Here is a 15,243-nt window from a genome sequence, read left to right on the forward strand (position 1 = left end):
TTCTGCAGGTGATTTCGTCATCTGATCCATGAAACAACATGCCTGTTCAAATGAACTGTCCTACGTATTTTTTATTTGTGCTACATGTTTTCTATCAATGCGTAGGGCTTGTGCAACATGCCACATATTGGAAAGGGCTACTTTGTGGATGCGTTCAATCCTCTGAAAGATATTCAATTTTTGGTACTACAGTGCCGGAAAAAAATGTTACATCCTTACAGATGTTTCCAATTCACTCAAGATTTACTGTTGCAACAGCGCATGGGTATTACATGAAATTATTATATTTACAGATGAATACCACAAGTGGTTCTGATGTAGCAGGTATTGACCCTTGTTGAAATACCCTTATTAGTACGTAGTGTAGCCCCCATGGGCGACAATGCAGGCGCTGTCTCTGACATCCATTCGATCGTACAGATGGCGAACACTGTCCAGGGATACATTATTTCATGCCTGCTCGACCTGTTCACGTAGTTCTACAATAGTTGTGGGCTGACGAGTGCACTACTCACTGCTCGTCCCATCGTGCCCCATACATGCTTGGTTGGAGACATGTCCAGGGTTCATCCTGGCCAGGGGAGTTCACGCACGTCTCGCAGAGCGCATAGAGGTTCATGGGCCGTATATGGGTGAGCATTATCCTGTTGGAACAACACACCACTCTCTTTTCGCAAGAACGGCAAAAGAACGGATCTAGCAAAATTCTGCACGTGCTGAGTGGTAGGTGAGTGTCCCACCTAGAAAGACCAAAGTTACAGCTTATCACAGACTAGACCATAAACTTTGGGGTGCGGCCAGTGTGTTGGCCGAATCCAGTCAGTGAGACAGCGTTCACACGGTCTGTGTTGTATGCTCAAACGAACATCACTCACATGCAGGCAGAATCTGCTTTCAGCAGCGAAAACCACGGCGCGCCATTCCATCTTCCATGTGATCCTCTGAAAGTACCAGTCGAGTCGTGCACTTCAGTGCTGTGGCATGAGTGGAAGACGGGCCGGAGATGTGCGTGCCCGTAATCCCAGTGCTAATAACTGGTACGCAAGAGTTCTTACTGTGGTGACTGTACGATCTGCCACTGCTGTGCTTTCAATACGATGATCATGGTGGGCGTCTGTGCTGTGTGACTGTCCTCGACACTGCCTACAGAAGTCAGAATGTTCACGTGACCACTAATAACAGCGTGACTGCACAATTGGCACAACACGTCAAGCTTGTGTGGCAATTCTCCGGAAGGACCATCCCGCCACCCGGAAGACCACAATCTGACCCCTCTAGAACTTGTTTAGTTATCTGTAGGAAGCACCAGTGTATCTCTGTGACTTGGTTCCCTGTTTGCTTCACACGTCTGCATCACACCAAGCCACCTGGCTGTGAGCGTTCCCTATTAAAGGGTAGACACAGCTGGCGCTCTGCTAGCTATGCCACTATGCTACGTGTTGGCAGTGAACGTTGAAACCATTATCAATACATCTACTCTTCCCCACGTGGGAATACAATTGTCTCAACACATTTGCTTTCTTATTAGGTATCACTCAGGTTTGTTATAATGATGCAGCTCAGACTGTTGGCGCTATCTTTAAACACTCCCGTCAGCCGTTGACATGACTGTAGCAGGAAACAAAAATTCACTCAATCACCTATTATTTACATGTGTCTGAATACCTAGGATAATCGGATCAACACCTACCTTCTCCACAGTCCAGATTTAATACAATCAAAGAGTAGAACTTCGAATGGCCCCACACAGGCAAACGGCTAGTAATATTTGCAAGAAATGCATGCTGAGCACAGAATTTACTCGTCAGCAACACTTCTGACATTCAAGGACGGAAAGGCCCTGCCATTGTAGCTGTACTACACTGAGAAATAGTTTTTCCAATCAAAATGAAATCAAGAAGCTACTCAAATAATGCTCAGAAATATAAAAAAGATAACATGAATGGTGTCGTGGACAAGTGTCAGCAATGCAAGCTAATTCTCACTGTTTTGAAATAAAAAAATTGATTGCTACAAGAACTTACTTGATTTCATACAGGCTTAATGCTATGAACCAAAAAATTAGACAACACTGCACTGAATACTAATCATCTCCCAATTAATTAAACGACACAAACCAAATTAACTTATGAATGAACGAAGGTACCTAACATCTTATGCTACCTACATGAAACCACTTAATTCAGATTTCCATCTTCACAATTAGTTGATTACTATCGGTTAAACCGAGCGGGGTGGCGCAGTGGTTAGCACACTGGACTCGCATTCGGGAGGACGACAGTTCAATCCCGTCTCCGGCCATCCTGATTTAGATTTTCCGTGATTTCCCTAAATCGCTTGAGGCAAATGCCGGGATGGTTCCTTTGAAAGGGCACGGCCGATTTCCTTCCCCATCCTTCCCTCACCCGAGCTTGCGCTCCGTCTCTAATGACCTCGTTGTCGACGGGACGTTAAACACTAATCTCCTCCTCCTCCTCTATCGGTTAACAGCTGGTGTGTGACCAAAACAAAATCACCATCACATCAAATGCTGAAAGACTGGTGCAATCGAAGTTACCAATACTTCGATAATAATAACCCCACTTCGGATGCGGTTATTAGGAGATAATATCCAGACTTACATGGCTGTATCCGTCAACAGCAACGACCTGCATGGCTATCAGCCATTAATATCGTTTCATATACCAAAAACAGCCCATACATCAACGTAATTTCAACATTTATTATGAGCAGCAGGTACCTCGGATGATAAAGATTGACTTCTCAACCGGCATGTCTGGAATCAGAAAGACGACACGTAAACGAAATGTGAGTGGGGAATATACTAGCCCGTTTTTAATTATTTTGACCTCTCAAATTTTCTGGGTATTGCATGTATCAGGGTGATAGAATACAGTGTGAGGTAGAGGGGTGCTGATTACATGTGGGTTAACAGTGCATTACAATACCGAAAGATTCAAAAATCAACAATAGATTTATTACTTGAGAAAGATGAATCATTGGTACATACATCTCCTGTTACGTCTGCCACAGACGGTCCCTGCCAGTCAGACTACACTCAAGACACCCTTGTGTACCATATAACATATTAAAGCACTTGCAGGCGCAACCAAGAGGAAAACAATTCTTCAAAACAAACAGAACTTTCTAGAGACTAATGTGAACCTTTTTCTGCAGATGTCGCCTCACAGATATAGGGAAAGTTGGAGTACTCCGCCGGCCTCCGCCGGCTTAAAAGGCCAGCGCAGCAGCAGTACAGCCAGTTTCTCGCCGAGGTAGGACCAGCTCCGACAGACCTCACCGACGCTCTTGATGAATGGTCGTCTACAAGTTATTTGTTTTGTGTGTATATAGTGATTGTTCGAGAAGTGTAGTTCAGTTTCAATAGACTACATTATACTGAGTGTTCTACAATACTGAGAATTCTCTATCTCCGAAAGGAATTAATGAGGCTCTGGAAATACATCACCTTCGTAAGTGTCAGTACTCCGTAATCAAACTTCTCATGGACAGTTCCAGTCATGAACATTTCTGCAAATAATTTGAAAGAGTAATTGCCGATACGGTTATTAATGTGGTACGGCTTTTTGGATTACGGGAGGCTACACCAAGGAAGAGGCAGAAAACACTGAAATCCTGGTGTACGGTTTCTTGCAGAAAACTACAGTAACTCCTGAAGAACCAATTCCTATTCTAGATACCAGAGAACAACCAAGAGTGTCAGGAACGTGCACCCCACAGGTTGGGGAAATTCCACGGTTAACACTCGAACCATGCTTGTCCGTCCTTTTCTAGTGTACTGCTGCGCCATATGAGATCCTTACCATATAGCACTGATGGGGGATTTCGACAAACTTAACAGAAGGACGGCTCCTTTTGTATTATCACCTAATGGGGAAGAGAGTGTCGAGGATAGGATATGCGAATCTGGTTCGAAATCACCTTTCCATTGCAATGAGATCTAGTCACTAATTTTTGATTGCTAAATTTCCATCCTGAACGACAAAATATTTTGTTCACTACCACCTATACAGCTAAAGGTGACAACCATGATAAAATAAGAGAAACCAGATCTCGCACGGAAAGATTTAGGTATTCACATTAACAACGTGATAAATATTGTGAAAGTGGTACTATGCACCTTCTGCCAACACTTACGTGCAATGTGCAGAGTAATCGTGTACCTGCAGGTGTATCTGAGTACTGGCGATGAATGTTTATAAGAATAGACACTTAGTCACTGTACGCACTCCGTAGCCTACTTTCTGTCTTTCTAAACAGTAATTTTACAACGTATTCCTTTCGGAGTGGGACCACTTTCATCTTCGACATTTTACCAGTATGGATGTAAGTTTCAATTAGACACATACGGAGTAGCTGAACAGTTCAGCGAAATTTCCAGGACGAAAGTAACGTACGCCAACCGTCTGTAAATCGTGCAAAAAGTTTTTTTTTCCTTGTCTTGTCGTACTGTAGCTGTTTCGTTATAGTGTATTCTGTGGCAGAGATTGGGAACCACCCAGCATGTACCTAACAGAGCGTTAAAAAACGCCAAAAAACCACACGCAGGCTGGCCGGAGTATCAGAACAACGGTCATTCATCCACTGCGGTGTGCGTTTTTATTCCTTTATTTATTTTTTTGGCGGGGAGGAGGCTTTCCCCTCCCTTTCCTTTCGATCACCACTAATTGCCTTCTCGTTCTGGCTTCTGTGCCATTTTATTATGCGTACTTCTTGTTAAGTGAAAAGACTTATTTATTTCATCTTGTTTCTTAAAAATCATAGTTTTTATGAAGTAAGGCAGAAAATAATTAACAAATAGTCTGATGTGATAATTTATTTTTTATCAAACGCTATTTTTTATATTTTGTTTAAATTAAAGGTCTTGTTAATAGGAAATTAAATTGTAAGGGAAGTTGTTCATTTGGTGAAAATGGAAGAAAAAGCAGTGGTAAAATAATAAATTCCCTTCCGATGACTATAGACTCGTTTACTCTTAAAATTTAAAGTAATCTCACCTTCTTCTGAAATCTTTATGTCTGTGTCACTCTCTGTTCTATAAAAAACATAAAGCATTCTGATATTCTGCGTAACTCCAATCACTTACCTTCTGTAGAAACTAAAATTCTTGGTTCTTGTTAAAAATAATTCTCCTCTGTTGTAGCAATTATTTCGTATTGTATCACTGTTGTACATCCATGTTGCAGATTTATAGAACAAATATCATAATTTTGATAGGTCATTCCCACCACGAGGTCGGCAAACTAGGGCGTGCGTTTAGTTAAGTCGAGTTCATGACGAAACTTTCTTCTGGGACCGTGCTGTTTAATATGATCTTTTGCATTACATATGAAGCATGCTGGTGGTTACAGCAAGTTTGTAATGTTTGTTTGATAGCCCCCAATGCTCATTACGGGTTGAATCCGTTTTTTTAACTTCCATTTGTATAGATCCTATTCCATTTTGGACAGGGAGCGGATAATAATCTATCAAAAATTAACTCCGAATTGCAAGTAATTTTCTATAACTGAGCAATTTAAGTTTCATTCGTTTCTTTGGAACTTCCACAGGAATGTTAAAAACTCGCAAATCTATCAGGTTGCCTTCGATTAGATTAACTGTGATTTTAAGACAGAGTCTGATGTTAAAGTTAACTCAAAGATACCAATGCACTCACAGATTACTAGCTCTTACATTAACGAAGAGCTAAGATTGAAATAGTAGGTTGTTCCGTTAGTATTAGTTTAGACACTATCTGCTTATCTATTCTTAAGCAGGTATTACATCACACACGTACCGTATACAAGTCTGCAATGGCGCCCCAAGCGTGCAAGTCTGGTGGAACTGCGAACGTTTTCTAATATCATGAAAGTAGTAACTCGTAAATTTTGAGAGGTATTAACCGCTCGAGCGAGGTGCTTGTCGAATTTTAGTTTAACAGTATTTTTCTGAGGGTACGTTGCCATTGTTTACACTTTTTTACACACTTGAGGAAGTTTAAATCATAGGACTTTTCACGTAACGCAGCTGTGTAATATGTTACGCGAAACGTCACAAATAATGCGTAACTTCTAGGGTGCGGCGCACACAAATAAACAACCCTGTGGCCGAACGCTAAGAGCACTGAGACGAAACTTGTGGATTACGCTATACGAGCAGGTCCATATTTCTTATACTGCTGCCAAGGATAAATTTGGTGATTTGTCTAGATAGCAAAGAAGGAAATGCCACAGTCTTTGGTTGGTTGGTTGCTTGCTTTGGGGTATGAAGGGAGCAAACTACAGGGTCATCAGTCCCCACAGTCTTTGACCAACGAGGACAGTACTTCTGAAGAACCAAGGACTGTGAATTAACTGTCGTCTGCTCTGGAAAGTGGATCATTGCATGGGAACGCGGAAATGAATACGGAACTGCTGTTGCCACTGACATCCGAGGTGAGCATTGATTGCAGCTACACGCAAGATTCCACTGATAAAGCACGGTGGAGCAGCTCTTCGATCAGAATAGAAGTAGGGGTGACACAACAGTGTGACATATACCTGTTTATTAGTTAGCAGTTTCATATAACAGATGTCCTGCAGCGTCCAGAAATGAAAGTTTGCGCTGTATTTAGAAGTTTTAGATACATTCTGACTTACTAATGACAAAACTGGCCTACATGACCACACATGCTTTTCCGACAAGGACTTGCTATTTCATGCAAGTTCGATGTCTTTTGACGTATAAATACATTTTTGTACTTGAAAATGGCCTAACACAGAAATTTAAATTGTATAACAATAAAATAAAAATTATTACAACCAAATGACGGCAGCATCATTCAAAAAATTTACCGTGACTGTGGCTACAGTCCAAATAAAAGTTATCATTTGGCCAATCTGTTGATGTTCTGCAGACTTGAGACCGTGATGTCGTTTGCAGTTGGTGATGCTTCAACGCAGACATATAAACATATGGCAAATGTTTATATTCATAAGAGTATTTTTATATTTTTTTATCTAAAAAAACGCCATCGTAACCGTTTGCTATAACGATAACTTTTATGGTTATCCGTACATGGGAATCACATTTATTACGTAGCAAACTATATTAAATAGAACGTTCTACGCACGTGTAGACGATCTTTTGATGTAAAATATTCTCAGCAATAATCAATACATACTTGCACCTGCTATTTAGTGGTTAGTAATGACGTTCTACAAAGAATATGTAAGTTAGCATTTAGCATCACTTTTTGATAAGTAGTCGGTTACTGGTTCACTCGTCAGTAAACTACCAATCACGCACAAGAACGTGCACACATGTGAACACTTTAAGTATGGTTTATTAAATTTATAACACGCAGACAGGAGGTTTCAACATGCCGTCTTTATTTGAGAGCTTGAATCAACTCGAAAGAACAGCTAAACGATATCTCTTCATGAGACCCTTCTATTACAAATGTCTCATTACGTGCAAAGTGCAAGACGAGAACTGTCTTACACATGTTTTATTTAGTATCAGGGGAAACACGTGCAATATTTTGCTCCCACTTTCTCATTTTGTTTCGCGAAGCAAATTCCACACAATTATCACGTCAGTTTTACCATAACTTCTTGTTGACGTACGTATTATGCAAGAGGTGATGAGAAGGCGAGTTCGTTTTATAGTGGACTTGCAGTCGGGATGACCAGCATTTCATAGACCTGCAAATAAAACAAAATAAATTGAAATATTACTAACAATCATCAACAATGTAATTTCTACAAAAAATTGGTCTGTACTTTCTATGTATGAATTACTGAATATCACTTCTGAAACAAGCACACACACACACACACACACACACACACACACACATATATATATATATACAGGGTGGTCCATTGATAGTGAGCGGGCCAAATATCTCACGAAATAAGCATCAAACGAAACAACTACAAAGAACGAAACTCGTCTAGCTTGAAGGGGGAAACCAGATGGCGCCATGGTTGGCCCGCTAGATGGCGCTGTCATAGGTCAAACGGATATCAACTGCGTTTTTTAAATAGAAAACCACATTTTTTATTACATATTTGTGTAGTACGTAAAGAAATATGAATGTTTTAGTTGGCCCACTTTTATCGCTTTGTGATAGATGGCGCTGTAATAGTCACAAACGTATAAGTACGGGGTACCATGTAACATTCCGCCAGTGCGAACGGTATTTGCTTCGTGATATATTACCCGTGTTAAAATGAACCGTTTACTAATTGCGGAAAAGGTCGATATCGTGTTGATGTATGGCTATTGTGATCAAAATGCCCAACGGGCGTGTGCTATGTATGCTGCTCGATATCCTGGACAACATCATCCAAGTGTCCGGACCGTTCGCCGGATAGTTACGTTATTTAAGGAAACCGGAAGTGTTCAACCGCAGGTGAAACGTCAACCACGACCTGCAACAAATGATGATGCCCAAGTAGGTGTTTTAGCTGCTGTCGCGGCTAATCCGTACATCAGTAGCAGACAAATTGCGCGAGAATCGGGAATCTCAAAAACGTCGGTGTTGAGAATGCTACATAAACATCGATTGCGCCCGTACCATATTTCTATGCACCAGGAATTGTATGGCGACGACTTTGAACGTCGTGTACAGTTCTGCCACTGGGCACAAGAGAAATTACGGGACGATGAGAGATTTTTTGCGTTCTGTTTAGCGACGAAGCGTCGTTCACCAACAGAGGTAACGTAATATGCACTATTGGGCAACGGAAAGTCCACGATGGCTGCGACAAGTGGAACATCAGCGACCTTCGTGGGTTAATATATGGTGCGGCATCATGGGAGCAAGGATAATTGGTCCCCATTTTATCGATGGCATTCTAAATGGTGCAATGTATGCTGATTTCCTACGTAATGTTCTACCGATGTTACTACAAGATGTTTCAATGCATGACAGAATGCCGATGTTCTTCCAACATGATGGATGTCCGGCACATAGCTCGCGTGCGGTTGAAGCGGTATTGAGCAGCATATTTCATGACAGGTGGATTGGTCGTCGATGCACCGTACCATGGCCCGCACGTTCACCTGATCTGACGTCCGCGGATTTCTTTCTGTGGGGAAAGTTGAAGGATATTTGCTATCGTGATCCACCGACAACGCCTGACAACATGCGTCAGCGCATTGTCAGTGCATGAGCGAACATTACGGAAGGCGAACTACTCGCTGTTGAGAGGAATGTCGTTACACGTATTGCCATATGCATTGAGGTTGACGGACATGATTTTGAGCATTTATTGCATTAATGTGGTATTTACAGACAATCACGCTGTAACAGCATTCGTTCTCAGAAATGATAAGTTCACAAAAGTACATGTATCACATTGGAACAACCGAAATAAAGTGTCAAACGTACTTACGTTCTGTATTTTAATTTAAACAACCTATCTGTTACCAACTGTTCGTCTAAAATTGTGAGCCATATGTTTGTGACTATTACAGCGCCATCTATCACAAAGCGAAAAAAGTAGTCCAGCTAAAACATTCATATTTCTTTACGTACTACACGAATATGTAATAAAAAATGGGGGTTCCTGTTTAAAAAAAACGCAGTGTAGCCGTTTGACCTAAGGGAGCGCCATCTAGCAGGCCAACCATAGCGCCATCTTGTTTCCCCCTTCAAGGTTGCAGTTTTCTCGTTTGACACTTATTTCGTGAGATATTTGGCCTGGACACGATCAATATAGCACACAGCACAGCATTTTCCTTCATGCAATCAGTTGAAATAGAGAACCTGTAAATTGTCGTTATTGTCGTTTACAACAAGACATATAGCACATGCCCATCTGAATATTTATCACTGTCGTGAAATTTGTGGTAAGTCTGTCAACAACTTCCCAGGATTTTTGCAACCAACATTTCCCCTTTCTATATTAAATATATATTTATATATTATGTACATTAAAAATATGTAACATATCTCGTCTCAATCTTCTTTAGAGTATCGTGTGAAATTTGAAGTAAATCGATCCAAAACTTTTCTCATTTTTGGTAACAACTTTTCCCAAATTTATATTACACATATATTTAAATGTTGAAAAATATATAGCCTATAGAGCGGTCGAATGTTCATTAGGGTATTGCGTAAAAATTTTAAGTTAACTGTCAAGCACTTTTCGAGTCTTTTCTTTATAAAGTAAAACGATGGCTTGTCTTTATAGTATAGATTGATATTACGAGAAATTTGACGCCAGGGTGTCAACTATAGTTTATCATCTAACGCTTTGAAGGAATACGTCATAGTTCTGGTGTAGAGGCAACGACAAATACCCAAGGCAAAAGTGTATTCTCCACTATAAGAAAAATCGATCAGGAAGTGGATGAAGTGTTCAGCACTTGTGAGATCCTTGTGTCTCAGGGTGACTCTTACAACGTACCAAGTGGAATCGAATTCGCCCTTATCACGTATGAGACACTGAAAGCCATGGATCGAGGCAGTGAGGTAGATTCAGTTTTCTCTGATTTCGAAAATCATTTGACTCAGTACCACATATACTCTCTTTATCCAAAGTGCGATCGTTTGGGGTATCGGAAGAAATTAATGAGTGGATTAGGGATTTATTGGTAGGGAGGAGGCCTCATTTTATCTTGGATGTAGTAATTGTAACCTCACACATCCCGCAGATAATGCTGTTATCTGTAATGAAGTACTGTCTGAAAACAGCTGCACAAATATTCAGCCGGATATTGATAATATTTCAAAGTCGTACAAAGACTGGTAACTTGATTTAAATGTTCACAAATGTAAAATTTGGGGCTTCACAAAACGAAAAAAACGTAGTGGGTGACTACAATATTAGTTGCTGATGGAACCGGTCAACTCATATCTGGGCGTAACAATTTGCGAAGATATGAAATGTAACGACCTTGTAGACTCAGTCGATGGTAAACAAAATGGGATACTTCGTTTGATTGGTTGAATACTAGTCAGGCGTAATTTACATATAAATGATTACTCTGCAATACACCATAAATTATGAGAGGGTTCATCGAATTACCTTCAATATATCTCTCTATCGTTCCACTCTCGAATGCGTGCGACAAAAACGAACACTTAAATCTTTCCGGGCAAGCTCTGACTTCCCTTATCTTATTACAACGACCATTTCTCCGTATGCAGGTGGACGCCACAAAATATTTTCACACTCTGAAGAGGAAGTTGGTGATTGAGATTTTGTAAAAAGATCCTGTCCCAACAAAAACGTCCTTGTTTTAATGAACGCCACCATAGTTTGCTTCTCATATCCGTGACACTCTCTCCTTCACGATAATACAAAACGAGTTGCCATTCTTTGAACTTTTTCGATGTTGCCCGTCAATCTTGTCTGATACGGATCGCACACCGCGCGCCTGTACTCCAAAAGAGGAAGGACAATAATAGGGTAGGCAGTCTCTTTAGTAGACCTATTGCATCTTCTAAGTGTTCTGTCAATAAATCGGAGTCTTTGGTTAGCTTTCCTTGAAACATTATCTACACTATCGGATCAAAAGTATCCGGAAAGTCCCAAAAACATGCTTTTTTCATATTAGGTGCATAGTGCTGCCATCTACTGCCAGGTACTCTATATCAGCGACCTCAGTAGTCATCGTGAGAGAGCAGAATGGGGAGCTCCGCGGAACTCACAGACTTCGAACGTGGTCAGATGCTTCAGTGACACTTGTATCATACGTCTGTACGCGAGTTCTCCACACTCCTAAACATCCCTAGGTCCACTGTTTCCGATGTGGTAGTGAAGTGGAAACGTGAAGGGACACGAACAGCACGAAAACGTACAGGCCGACCTCGTCTGTTGTCTGACAGAGGCCGCCGACATTTGAAGAGGGTCGTAATGTGTAATAGGCAGACATCTATCCAGACCATCACACAGGAATTCCAAACTGCCTGAAGATCCACTGCAAGTACTGTGACGGTTTGACGGGAGTTGAGAAAACTTGGATTTCATGGTCGTGCGGATGCTCAAAAGCCACACATCACGCGGGTAAATGCCTAAGGGCACGTCGCTTGGTGTATGGAGCGTAAACATTGGACGACTGAACAGTGGAAACACGTTGTGTGGAGTGACGAATCACGGTACGCAATGTGGCGATCCGATGGCATGGTGTGGGTATGGCGAATGGCCGGTGAACGTCATCTGCCAGCGTGCGTAGTGCCAACAGCAAAATTCAGAGGCGGTGGTGTTATGGTGTGGTCGTGTTTTTCATGGAGGGGGCTTGAACACCTAGTTGCTTTGCTTTGCACTATCACAGCACAGGCCTACACTGATGTTTTGAGCATCTTCTTGCCTCTCACTGTTGAAGAGCAATTCGGGGCTGGCGACTGCATCTTTCAGCACGATCAAGCACCAGTTCATAATGCACGGCCTGTGACAGGGTATTTACACGAGAATAACATCCCTGTAATGGACTGGCCTGCACGAATCCTGACCTGAATCCTGTAGCACATCTTTGGGACGTTTTGGAACGCTGACTACGTGCCAGGCCTCACCGAACGACATCGATACCTCTCCTCAGTGCAGCAATCCGTGAAGAATGGGCTACCATTCCCCAAGAAACCTTCCAGCAGTTGATTGAACGTATGCCTGTGAGATTGGAAGCTGTCATCAAGGCTAAGGGTGGGCCAACACCATACTGAATTCCAGCATTTCCGATGGAGGGCGCCACGCACTTGTAAGTCATTTTCAATCGGATACTTTTCATCACATAGTGTGTGTGATAGCTCCAATTGAAATTATTCGTAACTGTAATCCATAAGTATTTAATAGAATTCACAAACTTTAGATCTGTGTTATTTATCGCATAACAGAAATTTAGCAGATTCCTTTTAGTGCTCATGTGGATGACTTCCATTTTCTCATTATCTAGATTTAACTGCAATTTTTCGCGGCATACAGATACCTAAATCATTCTGCAATTGGTTCTGATCACTTTACAAGATAGAAAATGGCAGCATTATCTGAAAACAATCTAAGAGGGCTTCTCAGATTTCCTCCTAAATGGTTTAAACAGATTAGAAACAGCAGAGGACCTATAACACTGCCTTGGAGAAAGCCAGATTTCACTTCTGTTTTTCTCGGTGACTTCCCAGCAATTACTGCGAACCGCGTGACCTTTCTGACAGGAATCACGAATCCAGTCTCATAACTGAGACGATACTCCACAGGTACTCACTTTGATTTTAAGCTGCTTGTGAGGGACGGTGTCAAAAGCCTTCTGGACATGTAGAAATATGGAATTAACTTCCGTACACTGCCGATAGCACTCACTGCTTCGTGTGAATGAGAACTAGTCTTGTTTCACAAGAACGATATTATCTGGGATATTTCTTGGTAGGGAGTACGCCTCATTTTATATTGTATGGAGGGTCATCAACAAATGTTTAAGTTACTTCCTGCGAGCCCGCGAGTAATGTGTTGGGTTACGTGCTGTTCACGTTGTGTATCAGTGTCATAGCAGACAATACAAATTGTAACCTCACCTTTTTCGCAGATGATGCAGTTATCTATAATGAAGGATTCCTCCAAGAAAACGAGTTATTGTCAATAAATCCTTTTATTGTAGAAGTACTGCAATATAGGTAACTGCAGTATCTGCGAAAAGTTTGAGGTTACAATTAATATTGCCTGCTAGGTCACTGATGAAAAACAAGGGTACTACCACATTATTCGAGGGTATGCAGGAATCAACTTCTACATCTGTTTAGTCAATAAATCGTTTTCTTGGAGGTAATTCGCAATGATCGAAAACGGTATGTGTTCCAAACCCCTACTACAAATCGACGTTAGTAATATGTATCTGTAATTCAGCTGGTTACTCCTATTTCCTTTCTTGAGTATTGGTGTGATCTGTGCAGGTTTTCAGACTTCAAGTAGGGATCTTTGGTCGAGCGAGCGATTGTCTTTGATTGCTAAATATGGAGCTATTGTATCAGTATATTCTGACAGCAACCTGCCTGATATAAAATTCAGACCGAACGTCTTTTCTTTATTGATTTAAGCTGATACACCATGCTGAAGGTATCTACACTACTGGCCACAAAAATTGCTACACCAAGAAGAAATGAAGATGATAAACAGGTATTCATTAGACAAATACATTATACTAGAACTGACATGTGATTACATTTTCACGCAATTTTGGTGCATAGATCCTGAGAAATCAGTACCCAGAACAACCACCTCTGGCCGTAATAACGGCCTTGATACGCCTGGGCATTGAATCAAACAGAGCTTGGATGGCACGTACAGGTACAGCTGCCCATGCAGCTTCAACACGATACCACAGTTCATCAACAGTAGTGACTGGAGTATTGTGACGAGCCAGTTGCTCGGCCACCATTGACCATACGTTTTCAATTGGTCAGAGATCTGGAGAATGTGCTGGCCAGGGCAGCAGTCGAACATTTTCTGTATCCAGAAAGGCCCGTACAGGATCTGCAACATGGGGTCGTGCATTATCCTGCTGAAATGTAGGGTTTCGCAGGGATCGAATGAAGGGTAGAGCCACGGGTCATAACACATCTAAAATGTAACGTCCACTGTTCAAAGTGCCGTCAATGCAAACAAGAGGTGACCGAGATGTGTAACCAATGGCACCCATCATGCCTGTGATACGCCAGTATGGCGATGACGAATACACGCTTCCAATGTGCGTTCACCGCAGTGTCGCTCAACACGGTTGCGACCATCATGATGCTGTAAACAGAACCTGGATTCATCAAAAAAATGACGTTTTCCCATTCGTGCAACCAGATTCGTCGTTGAGTACACCATCGCGGGCGCTCCTGTCTGTGATGCAGCGTCAAGGGTAACCTCAACCGTGGTCTCCGAGCTGATAGTCCATGCTGGTGCAAACGTCGTCGAACTGTTCGTGCAAATGGTTGTTGTCTTGCAAACGTCACCATCTGTTGACTCAGGGATCGAGAAGTGGCTCCATAATCCATGCGGTTAAGATGCCTGTCATCTCGACTGCTAGTGATACGAGGCCGTTGGGATCCAGCACGGCGTTCCGTATTACCCTCCTGAACCCACCGATTCCATATTCTGCTAACAGTCATTGGATCTCGATCAACGCGAGCAGCAATGTCGCGATACGATAAACCGCAATCGCGATAGGCTACAATCCGAACTTTATCAAAGTCGGAAACGTGATAGTATGCATTTCTCCTCGTTACACGAGGCATCACAACAACGTTTCACCAGGCAACGCCGGTCAACTGCTGTT

General features: G+C 41.9%; 1 protein-coding gene across 1 annotated transcript in view; it reads right to left on the minus strand.

Annotated features, from left to right (window-relative positions):
• Nucleotides 1-7,151: 7,151 nt before the first annotated feature.
• The window catches only part of LOC126161436 (farnesol dehydrogenase-like), a 95,030-nt gene continuing 86,938 nt past the window's right edge, over nucleotides 7,152-15,243 (minus strand). Inside the window, exon 6 of the mRNA XM_049917237.1 lies at nucleotides 7,152-7,685. Within this exon, the coding sequence (XP_049773194.1) occupies nucleotides 7,644-7,685 (42 nt within the window). The 3' untranslated portion in view covers nucleotides 7,152-7,643. The remainder of the gene's footprint in view (nucleotides 7,686-15,243) is intronic.

The sequence above is a fragment of the Schistocerca cancellata genome, chromosome 2, assembly GCF_023864275.1.
Source record: "Schistocerca cancellata isolate TAMUIC-IGC-003103 chromosome 2, iqSchCanc2.1, whole genome shotgun sequence".
In the NCBI taxonomy this organism is placed as follows: Eukaryota; Metazoa; Arthropoda; class Insecta; order Orthoptera; family Acrididae; genus Schistocerca; species Schistocerca cancellata.